Source organism: Aptenodytes patagonicus, chromosome 4 (assembly GCF_965638725.1).
Source record: "Aptenodytes patagonicus chromosome 4, bAptPat1.pri.cur, whole genome shotgun sequence".
NCBI lineage: Eukaryota > Metazoa > Chordata > Aves > Sphenisciformes > Spheniscidae > Aptenodytes > Aptenodytes patagonicus.
The window spans coordinates 20,838,734-20,850,852 of NC_134952.1; the positions used below are offsets into that span (position 1 = coordinate 20,838,734).

At 43.0% G+C, this 12,119-nt stretch overlaps 2 protein-coding genes across 8 annotated transcripts in view; one reads left to right on the forward strand and one right to left on the reverse strand.

The window, feature by feature from the left end:
- LOC143159361 (uncharacterized) overlaps nt 1–12,119 on the reverse strand; it is an 80,901-nt gene that overhangs the window by 19,954 nt on the left and 48,828 nt on the right. The window contains exon 2 of one of the 2 annotated variants that reach the window (XM_076336065.1): nt 6,269–6,318. The exons of the other annotated variant lie outside the window; for it this stretch is intronic. Coding sequence (XP_076192180.1) covers nt 6,269–6,318 — 50 coding nt within the window. The remainder of the gene's footprint in view (nt 1–6,268; nt 6,319–12,119) is intronic. 2 annotated transcript variants of the gene reach the window in all.
- RBPJ (recombination signal binding protein for immunoglobulin kappa J region) overlaps nt 1–12,119 on the forward strand; it is a 162,799-nt gene that overhangs the window by 13,487 nt on the left and 137,193 nt on the right. The gene's annotated exons all lie outside the window — the stretch shown is intronic.

Genomic DNA, 12,119 nt, shown 5'->3' on the forward strand with positions numbered 1-12,119 from the left:
GAAGGCCACAGTCATGTTTTTCATGGTTCCAAGCCTGATGCTTAGAGCACTTGAGGTTGTTTTTACTGTGTGAAAGTGACTGCATGTGCATTTTAATACAGGGGAAAAACAGACTGTGATAGACTAATGAAGTCAGTAGGGTGGTTACATTTGCCTACTTTCTTGGAAACCTTCATCATTCCTGTCTTCCTTGGGATGAATAAAAGGGATCTATCAACCTAGACAATACTCTTTCTGTATATTTTTGAATCTTTTTATAGCACAAATAGGTTTCAAATAACATAAATCAAGCAGTTTTTGCTTTCTCTTCCACTGATTTCTTCTGAGCAAAGAAGGACATCTCCATGCACAGGGTAAAAAAGGCAGAGAGAAACTAGCCCTTTGCCATTTGCATTTTGCAAACCAGATCTTGAAAAAAAAATTACTTGAAGGAGGGGAAATTTGTCACCTTAACATTGCAAATGATGTGAAACCAGAATGTCCTCCCACCACAGCATATGTTTGTGGTGGGTGGGCGGGGGAGATGCAGGGAAGAGGTGATGGTATAAAAATACCTTGTAAAAACAAATGTTTGGCTAGGGGAGAGAGTTTGTCACTTCAGCCAGACTAGAGGGGGGAAACCAGACAGACAGGGGGCGGATAGGGGGGGAAGAACTTATGTCACTTCAGCAAGGTAAATAACTTGACAAAGTGTCTCAGAAATAGCAGTCAAATAATTGCATGAGAAGATCAGATATTAAACAAGTAGGTGGCCTAGAAAGCTAAGAGGAAGGAGTAAAAGCTCCTTAGACAGAACAGTGAAGATTGTTAAGAAACAGTTAAACATGTGGCAAATACCAAGCAGAAGGGCGACAGGTAAAACCACGAAATAAAGCACACAGACTTGCTAGTAGCCACTCTTCCTACGTTTTCATGAACTGAGGAGTATGATTTTTCTCATTTATCCTTATAATAATTCAGATGTGCCAAGTCGAATACAGACCAGGAGCTCTATATGGTAACGTGACTGCTAAATACAGCTTTGTAACGTATTGCTAGCATGTCTCTCTCTGCACGGGACATTTCCCTCCGCGTGCCATATGGAACAGTTTGTACACTCCACAGCGTCGAGCACTGCGCAGATGCGAGCATACACCAATGTGACCACCCACAACGGCAGCCAGGGTGGAAAATTACAGTTTGCCTTGTCATGCTCAGGGGCAGTTTGTATGCTGCGCTGGGAGACTGAAATTTCCACGTCTTGGGAGCTGTCGGGTGAGGGAGCTGGTGGGAGGGAGGGTCAGGAGGGACGACACTCGGTGCCCCTGTGCAGTTCAGGTTGGCAGTAGCAGCTGTCAGTGTTGGGAGGGCAGTCTCCTTCCTATGTGTGATATTTATAGTTTTTATTTGGTTTTAATTGACTTGCCTCAGTGCTCAAGAAGGTGCTCAGCCCAAGGAAGAGTGGGTGAGTATGTGAGAAAGAGAGAGAGACAGAAGAGGTGGGGAGAGAGCAGGCTGGTGAGGTGCCCTTTATGTCCAGTAATCTGTTATCCAGACATACATTGCCCTGTTTTACGGGCAGCTTCAGATGCTGCTTTCCTTTCTATTTCTCCTCATTCCCTGTTGCTTTAATCTCTGGAAATTTGAAAGCGGCTTGAATGGATCTCTCCATGAAGAGAAGGTGCTTTGCTAAATCAGACAAAACCTGCCCTCCTGCTTGCTCTCTTATTTCACTAGGAAGTATGTCATTCTCCTGCCTTGGTGGTGACTTTTGGTGATAGGTCATTCTCCCTCCCCCATGGTGTGGGACCTGCAAGGTATTTCAGCTGAGATGGGGCAAGCAAGGCTCTGGAGCTGTGCACAATGGGTCTGCACCTCTTGCAAGGGCTTATGGCAACCCATCCTCTGTGCTGACAGACTGGCTGGTGGGGCTTCAGAGAGGGATGGGACTGTTTTTAGTGCAGGCCAGGATTCAAGGGTGGCATATGCCATGAAGTTCATTGGCGTCCAAACTGCAATCAAGGACAGAAGAAGATTCAGCTCTCTTCTCCTCCTCTGACCTAAAGCATGTTGCTGAGTTCTGTTGCACAGGGCGGGACTTTCCACTAGTAGGTGTTCATATAAATTTGGCTATATCTGGCTATCTTCATGTGTTGGTGTGCAGTCATTTCATAGTTGCATTCCACAGAAAAGCAATGGGTATTTTCCCCCTTCAACAATTTTCAAAGAAAATAGACTAACAAAACATTGTTAGAGAAATTTTGCATGCTCCAGTCGGCAAACTGAAACCTAGAATACCTTCTGAGACCCTATCTGTGCAGCTGCGTTGTTGCTTTGTCCTCCAGGGCTGACTTAGGGTAGCTGTGGGGATTAGTAGTCTGAGTTCCCTGACTTACATGCATGTAATATTAATGAAATATTTTGGTGGAAATCTAGCTTTTACATTGCAGATTTGTTTCGTTGCACCAGTTGGTGGATTGAAACTGCCATCACAGCAGCTGCCTGAATATCATGTAACGCAACATGCCTTGATGCCTTGTCATATTTCAGTGTTTGCTCACAGCACGAACAGTCCCAAGCATTGTGTTGTTTTTTTATGAAGGTCCAGAGTTAGTGAAATAGAGAGGATCTTTTTTCCTCCACTTTCTCACAAACCCACAAGTTCTCATGCCTTTCCACTATGCCTTCCTTCCACTGATTTAATGATTCACCCTTTACTGTGCAAGTGCTTAGGGACACTTGCACCGTGATAAGAAATGTAATACAGAAAGCTTATGTAGATGCTTCTGCATTAATTTCTTACTGAATATACTGAGGTCTTACTGAATATACTGAGTATATAATGCTATAATAACTGAAGAGTGGATGTTATAATAGTGAAAGCTAAGAGATGTACAATTAGTCAAGAACATTTTGCTGGAGATGTTAAACCTAAAACCTAAAACTCTTCCTGGAAATTCAGTACTTGTGATGAAATTCTTAGGGGAGTTTCTTATGTGTAGCATGCAATTTCTGATAAAAAAGAGAGAAAGAGAGACAAGTTCATTGCAGAGTGTTCAATAACCTGGTAGTTGGGTAATCTTTGAGATGTACAAGGCCAAGTTCTAAGTTCTCAGGATGAATCAGAAAAAATAGGAATATGAATTCATCTCTCCAGTATTGTAGATAAGTGTCTTAACCGTTGGGCTTTTGGGGAGGGTGCATGAGTCTGATTTCTGTGAAAACTCTCAGGGTCTTTGTTCAATTCTAAAATTCTTCCTTTTTAACCTGGGATTAAAAGTTTATGTTTTTGCAAAATGGAAACCTCGTTATCCAGCCAGCTAGAATAATAAAAGTTGTAGGTGTCCTGTGAACGTGAGGCAAAGAAAAAGAAGAAAATGTGTTGTTTCATTGGCTCTGTGCCAGAGGAAAGTCTGGGCTTCATTTAAAATTCAAATGTAAATATATTTTTGCTAACTTCGGCTTGTGACAGATCAGGATTTGACATATTCTCATTTCTCCTTGTGAGCTGCTAAGGATTCAGACCAACTTGATCAAAATCTACCTTTGACAGATGACAGCAGGATTTTATAAGTGATTTCTATCTCAAGACAACTGCCCCTTCTCCACAACCAGCAAGTGGCAATAGCATTTTAAAGGAAGGATGTTGGAGAGCAGCTTGGTTTTCTCACTTGTCATTGTTGTTTCTCTCCTGGCCGAACCACGAGAAGCAGGTTAAGGATGACACAAACTAGCAACAAATCACGGGGTGGAGGACAGAGCATGTGACAATGCCCTGGCTATGGTGCAAACATTTGAGCCACGTTTCGAAAGCCTGGGTTTGTGTTCAGCAGAGTTCACGACTGAAAAATAAAAGTCTTTGACGATAGCAATCAACAAGCTCAATCTCATTAGTGTCTACCCTTCAGAGAAGAGGCTGGAGCGGATCCCATCAAGCTGTGATTTGGTTCAGTGCACTAGGGAAGGTTCCTAGAAGCATTCCCCCAGCTTCTTCACACTGTGCACTGAGGGGAAAAAAACAACATTTGGCAATTTGTTGTCAATATTTGTATAACTCCTGATGCCACTAAAACTGCATATGCAGGCTTTAAACTAACAAAAACAAAGCCATGGCCAAGCTGGAGAGCTGGATTTGTTTCCGTGCACAATTAGGTTTATTTGTTTAGGTCTCATTTTATTTGCTTTCAGATGACTCAGATAGGAGTATTGCAATCCTTTCAAAGTGAAGTAGTGTTCTGTGTATTTTGGGCATTGGGCTCAGCCAAATGTGGAAAGAATTGGCTGCTCAATACTATTTTCCTATCCAGAGGTTTTTCAAACTTTTGAGAGGAACTGAAGGAATGTCCCTTCCATGCCAGGCTTTTTTTTCCCCTTTCACAGCGTCTCTCCATATTATTGTTAAAGAGCACAGGAATTTTAAAACACTCCTCCATTGTGCAACTGTTAGCAACTGCTCTTATTAATTGCTTTACCATTATGCTGCATGCTTAAATTCTCACTGGTGTCATCCATAACTTGCTGCTGTGAGCGCCTTTTAACCTATTCCAATAAGAATATATGGATGGTGCACTGCTCAGATTCTCCCATCCTGCTAGACCAGCTCTGGGTTTGCTGTAAATGATTTCCTGCATACATGAAGGGATATTTACATTTTGGCAAGCAGCCAGGTTTTCTGCTGGGAGTTAGTCACTAAGGGCAGATTATTTTCCAATGGACATGCTTGCACGCTATCGGTGTTAAGAGAATTGTCTCAAGTCTCAATACCATGGTGTGGTTTTTTTGTTTTTCTTTCTTTATCCCCCACACCCAACCCAAAAAACCAAAATAAAATAAAAATGCAGGGGTTTTTTTGTCTCTTCTTCTGTCTTATATGAGTAGGAGGCAATGGCTTTTAATTGGTGCTTTAGGCATCACTGTGTTTTTGGGGGATTTTTTTTGTTGTCTTTGTTTTCTTCTTCTGATCATTTTGCTTCTGGAAATGCCTCCTCGGGTGATGTTTCGGGAAAACATAGACAATATGAATAAATCCACATTTATTCCTATTTCTATGAAACATAAAGGTTAACGGATTTCCTGCACTCACCAGAAGTATGCATCTGATTTATGGCCTTCCTTAATGCTCTTCCCACTCACACTCGTAAAAGAAATATAGTAACAAAGGCTAATAGACAATCTATTTTAAAGTTTGCCCTGATAAAACCAAACTGGAACTTTATTCAGTCTTAAATGTCAATTCTAAAATTTGGAATGTTTTTCTAATCAAGAACAATAAACGTGGAAAGTGTCTCCGTGGAACGGAGCCGCGGCTCAGCACGCTGCTGGCCCGGTGCTGCACACACACTTCAGGGGCAGATGGAGTCTGCACATCACGTAGTCCTCCCTGTGCAATAGCTTGCTCTGCGAGACTGCTTGACCCCAGGAGGGATTGAACAATACTTAGGATATGTGATTTGTTGTTTTATTTTGCTTTTAAGAGGATAGGAACCCAAAACATACCTATGGCAAATAACCAAATTGAGGAGGGATTTAAATCTTCAAATACGGTAAAGAAGAGTGGAATAATATAAATTTCCAAGCCTGTGTCAAAAACTAGAAGAAGTAATAAGGTGGGCAAATGGATTGGATGGTGCCTAGAGATCTGTTCCATACCTACGATGCTTTGTTTCCTTCCCTCTAGCTGCAGGCTGCAGCTCTCCTGCCCTCCCTCTGCATGCACCATTTTACTACGTGCAGTTCTTCAAGTCTCAACCAAGACTGAATGAGACTGTGGACTTCACTGGGGGCTGAGAGGAGACTGGACCTGTCAGAGTTCGTGTTCTATGGGATAGTATTAAATACATAATTTGATTATCAAAGTATGTTGTTGATGCAGGACACTGAATTAATTTGGCTTCTGTTGAATAGTAAACACAAAATTAGATTTTATACACTGAAAATGTGGAACCATTCCAGATGCATATCCTTTAAGTACATAGAAAAATGTAAAGACAGTACACTACATTATAGCTCCCTCATCACATAAGAGGACTTCCTACATTAAACTGATTTTTACCATGTATGGGCTCCCTTAGTTGCCATGTACAACTAAGTGGTAAGACAGACTTTTTTTGGCACGTTATATGTATGTTTTGCCTTTTTACTTATACCATGCTGTGAGCTACAGCTGGGCAGGTGGTGATTTCAGTCTAAGATGGTTTTACCCCTTCCTTCCTGCAGATATGTAGTTGGTGTTGGCAGATACTTGCTGATGCCTGGCTAGTAATTCAAGTGTTGAGACTTGTGGGCTTACCACCATTTCCTGATGTGCATTACAGGTGAGTCTGCAAGGGGAAGGAGACCCTGGGGAAGAAAATTAGGAGAAAAGGACTTTAAGATTTAAAAGCATCAGCCTTGAGGCTATAAGGTAGAGTCAGGACATGGAAGGAAGGCAGACTGCACTTCCTCTTCCAGGTGCTGAGGGACCTGAAAAGTTTAGGACTAGTTAAATCTTACGGTAATAACAAGCACAGGTAAGATGGTGCACACATTAGTTTCTGTTATCCTGTCCCTCTGTTATTCTTTTCCCTAAGACAGAATGAGATAAGTCTGTATCTAAATGCATGCTTCTGTTCAAGTTTAGGGTAAAGTAAAATAGCTCACCTTGAAACATCTCTGGAGGGGTATAAGTAAATCTCAAGGTCCAGATGATACATGCACACTTTTCATCTGTTGTAAAATATTCCATCTTAGCTGAGGGTGCGGAGAAGGTGGCTACCAGCCATGAGGGAGCAACTTAGGTCACCTGAACATTAAACATACCCTAATCGGTAATGACAGAAGCAAGTGCTGGGAAGCCTGAGGGGGAAGAAAGGTGAGGGAATATGAACCACCAGCGATGGTCTGAGGACTGAGCATGGCAGTTGCCAGGAAGACTCTGAGGGCTCAGAGGATACCTTGCCCTGGTATCCTCTGACACTGGATTTTTATCCATATCTGAGGCTTGTTGCACATAATTTGACTCAGTCTCATAAAACAGAGGATAAACTTCAGACTGTTTTGACCTATAGGTGCTAATGTCAGAAACCACGTTTTTTCCCCTACTAATGCAGATCAAGCTGTCATCCAAAAATCAATTATTTTGATAAACCATTTGATTGCTTCTTTGTGATGTTTCACTTTCCACAGATAGTCTTTATTACCTTATCCTGTTCATTTTAAACAGGACCTTTGATCCAGCTATGATTAATAACCTTATACAGTGATACATGTTTACTTCCTCATTGCTGGATTTCGTAAAGTTGCAGTTGCCGTCTTTGAACTTTATACTCTTCAACAAAGTTAAACATATCAGACGTCTTCATTCCAGCAAATTTTTGTATGTGGCTTTTCTTATTATTATTCACTTCCTTATACCTATATCTATAGCTATGTTGTCACTCACCAGCAGAGTGAGCCCCCTCTGCTTGTGCTCTGAGCTGTGACTGTAGTTAGCAGGGTGCAGAGCCCAACTCATAAACCTGCAGCTGTGGCTTAACACTTCTCTAACATGGCTACACAGCTTCCAGTCGGCTCGGAGTGCCGAAACATCTGCCTGCAATGTACCTTGTAAATAAACCCTGTGTGAGTCAGTGTAGTGGCTTCCTAGACAGAGGACTATTAGTGTGCAACTAGGTAGCACATGGAAGTAGCATGTTTATGCCACAGATGGCACAGGCTTGAGTTAGAAGTCCAGTAGAGCTAAAGTCATGTATGCAGGTCAAATGAGCAAGATTGTGTTTACAATATTGCACAATAAGGCACAAGTGAAGGTAAAACTGCAGGTTGTGAGATGATAGGATTGCAACTTGAGACAAACCTTCAGATACGGATGAGGAGAAAATGGCACCATGCAGGAGAGGAAATTCTCTCCCAACCCTTCCGAGCTGGCGTGCAGAGTAGAATTGCTGGAGAAAGCTCTGATTCATTGTATTTGCCCTTTCTTCTCTCCATGACTCTGTACCATCACTCTGAAAGGCGGGGGCAGGGGACAAAAACAGTGTGAAACTAAGTGGCCCCCATGGTATTACATTATCTGCCAGCTGCGTGGAGAAAAGCCAATGTGTCGGAGAGCAACACAGGTCTGTGGTACAAAGAATGCTCATATGAGGGGGTGAATCTGGGGGATATGAAACTCTATGCCAATATCTGGCCACACATGGCCAAGCTCTCACTTCCACGTGAAAGGGGGAAATCCCTGTGTTTGTACGTCAAGACAAAAATCTGTCATTTCCACCCTGCTTTCATTCACCCCTTGCTAGCTTTATGACTAAGAGTCTCTCTCTCTGTTGTGTCTCCTGCTTCCTCTGTCTCACGCTTCGTTTCTTCCCAAGCATCCCACCGAGGAACCATGCAGAGTCTGCACACCCCTGCCAGAAGCTGCAGTACTCCTTGGGAGCAGGTGCTGTGTCTCTCTTGCCTGCCTGCTCTACACACAGCCATCTGTAAATACCATCTAACCCCACTCTTGCACCTGCTTTAAACGCCTGTGCGCTTGCTGAGGGCCCAGCTTTCCGGAGGAGCGTGTGTGACAGCTTTGCATTGCTCTTGGGAGTCAGACGTTCTCTCACAGCCTCGCTACATATAGGAGGGGCAGTCATCCCAAGAGGTGTCATTCCCAAATTGACCCTTTACTGCAGGGTCTCCACTGGGATGACAGCTGCCGATCTCGTGCAGGGGTGCTGGCCCAGGCACAGTGGACCATGACCGCTGAAATGGCCATTTCCAGCAAACCGTAGTTCACCAGCCACTCTGAAATCACCCTTGCCATCCAACAAATTTCCAGCTAAAAGCAAAAACTGAGCTGACTGCAATGAAACGTACCACTTGCATAGCAATTGCTGCATCTAAGGACATTCACAGAAATAAATGAAAGCCGTGCTGGTAGCTGTCACCGGTTTACAGCAGCTCCAAGAGCTCTTTCTGTTTTCCTCAGCTAAAATGGTGGCAGGGTGCTTTTGTTGCCTGACGGGCTGCTGGCAAGAGCCTCCCTTTTGGACACTGCTGATTGTGGTACTGCATACTGCTGCCAGGCCTGGCAGCCGGATCCGTCCCGCCGCCCCAGCCAGGAGCAGGCAGCCAGGGGGCACTGGGGCAGCCCCGGCTCCGGGCATCAGGCACCTTCCTAGGGACAGGCTGAGGCTGGGCCAGGACGTGGGGCCCATGGCCGGGCAGGGCAGGGTTGTGGGGAATGGGAGACGGGCCCTGCTGCGGTGCCGCTGGGGCAGGGACTGGTGGCTCCAGGGGATAATGAAATGGGTTCCTGGGCCCTGGGCAGGGAGGGGGAGCCCCGGGGGGGGTGCTGGCAGGGCCCTGAGGGCTGCTTTGGCTTTCCAGCGCCAGCGCTACCCTGCGCAGGAGGTCTGCCGGCAGCAGCACTTGCAGGTCATGGGCCTGGGGATGAACACACCTGCCTGCTCCATGCCGAAACTGCCCCTGAGGAGTGCCTTCTCCGAGTCATAAACCTGAAACTTAATCGAATACCAGATTTTAATGCTTCTGCCAGAAGAGAGTGACTGCTAGAGTCTGGCTTTTTTCCTAGATAGCTAGAGATGCTTTAGAAATGCTGATGTCTCTTGAGTGTAGCCAGACAAAATTATCATCTGGCCAGGCAGTAAACAAAACCATTTGTTAAAGGTGAGTGCAAAACCTCAGCACCAGCCTGGCCCTCTGACTATAATCAAAACGTTTATGCCCATTTGAATTAAAGTCTCCTTGCAAACTGGAGTAAGTTTACACCTCAGCAGAGCACTTTTAAATGGAAACCCAAGGAGGACATCAAGCACTTGGCACCTGAAAAGTCACCTCACAGAGAGGTAAACATCTGTAAATGGGTGAAAGGAAACCAATGTCAAGGTTAGTTTCCAACAGATGAGTGGGAACTGAGAATAACTTGCTGCTTAACACCTGCTAAGGAAAAGATGGCATGATGGGAGAGGCTTCAATCTACTTCAGAGGCCTGACTTTCGCCTCTGTGCTCATGGCAATATTCTTCGTTTGTGCAATGTTTTCCACCCGAGCAACAATGCCATTAAAGAAAAAATGATACTGTTGATGAATTATTTGGTGTTAGCTTTCCAGTCAGAAAAGTGAAAGGAGATGCATTTGTCATACTGAAATGATGTCACTTTGGGAAGGGAATAATGTTTTTGGACTACAAGATAATTAATGTCTGCTACCCCTGAGGGTTTGATTAAACTATCAAGTACCAAGTGACATCTTTGCCACATGACACTTCTTTGGAAACCATAAGCACCAGAACAGCATTTCAGTGTATACTTTGGCTAATGTGGAGCCACCGCTCCTCCCCAGGGCTGAATTTGTCATGACTCCTGGGCGGTGAGGAGTCTCTTGAAATAGGTTATTTCCTTTTTGGAGAGAAATAAGAAGACACAAGCAAGGGATTAATAAATTTTTAGGTAGAATTCTTGCAGCAAGGAATTGAGATGGATATGAAAAAGTGGTAGTACTGAGACCTTGGGCTGTGTTGCTGAGGAGGAATATTTTGCATTTCACAATCAGCACAAAGGGAGAAACTCTATTAAATATTTTTTTCTCTGTAGGTGTTTTAAACACAGATAACTAATGCTGGCACCAGTAAAGTTCCTTGTATTGAAGGAAGTGCATTGATAAAGAGTGAGGAATACCCATCTGAGACCAAAGAGATGGTGAAGACAGACAAAGCAAAAAGGGGAAGGACATACAGGTGACAGAAGAAAGTAGCTACACAAATATGGGAGAAAAGCAGACAAAGCAATTGTTAGGAAATTAATCAGGGAATTACCCCAACACACTGGAAATCTGTCAGTGCCACAGGCGAATGAGCCCTGCTCTGGTAGATAACACTGTCCTAGCTTCTACCACTTCACTTTTAAAAGGTAAAATCTGTCCTGATCCTCAAATGTCTTCAGCCACTATGTCCAAGTTCTTGCAAGAAAAACTCATGCACACCAGCTCTGATAGAGCAGTGAACAGAGCAGGCGAAAAAATAGAAAGCTAATTAAAACCAAATATTAGAATGCTGTTGCAATTCCATCATGGGGCTTGACATGAAATGAATTTTCATTTAAAAATAAGGGGCAAACAGTTGTTTTTACATTTTTATTTTTTTCCTCCTTTTAAGAAAGAGTACCACAAAATTTTATAACATCCAGATATCTTCACATACAAAGAGCTTATTTCCTACTCTGTAACTTCATGACTCTTAAGGGCACCACAGTCATGATGCTTTGTTGCTCCCTAAGTTTCCCAATTGGAAGGAAGTTTGTTGAGTAAGTGAAACAGTAGACATGAAAATAGTAAAGGAAGGAACATCCCCATAACTCTACTAAACTTGTTACATTCCATAGCAGGGTGAAGTGAGCAAAAAACCAAACAAAATTTAATTTTAAATTTTTTGTTGGATTTTGTTTTAAAACTTTCTGTGAAAAGATTCAATAGATTTTCTTTTTTTCAATCCCTAAACTTGTTTTGGATGAAGCTCAGTTTTTAGGATCCAGACCTTCTACTGGCTGTAACATTTGTTTGGTGTTAGAAAACTTCAGGCTTGGATTCCTCAGACTGTTTCGTTCACCTATGTCAGACAAAATGCCAGAGAAACAATTTGGGCATGCAGGGCCCAAACAGGAAGTGTTTAAAGCGGTGCCCTATCATTCAGAAACTGAAGATCAGGATTTATTTCCTTCTTTTTCACATGCTGCAGCAGAAATTGTCTCCAATTTCAGTGATCTTGAATAAAAATAGTTGTGCTATTTTCCACAGTGTGGAAAACAGAGAAAATATTAAATAAAAGGTGTTGAGTCAAAAGCTATAGTTAACTGACCAAGTTATTACAAAATTGTGCCTAATACTCTCAACTTTTATTTAAGTGTTTTATTAAATAATTATGTAACTTGATGCCTCTTGTTTTATTTGTTCTAAGGATTTGTGTGTTTCTTAGCTTGCTAGGCTAGGGCATGGGATTGGAAAATCTCATGAAATCTCTCATGGCTTCAAGGAAGGAAGTAATTTTTTCTGGAGTAAAGTTCCATGCTTGCTAGAAAATATTTATATATTCTCTCCCCAAGTGAACATATTTGTGTTGAAAAAGAAACCTATTAACTGTTGTGGCTTTGGCTAGAGATATG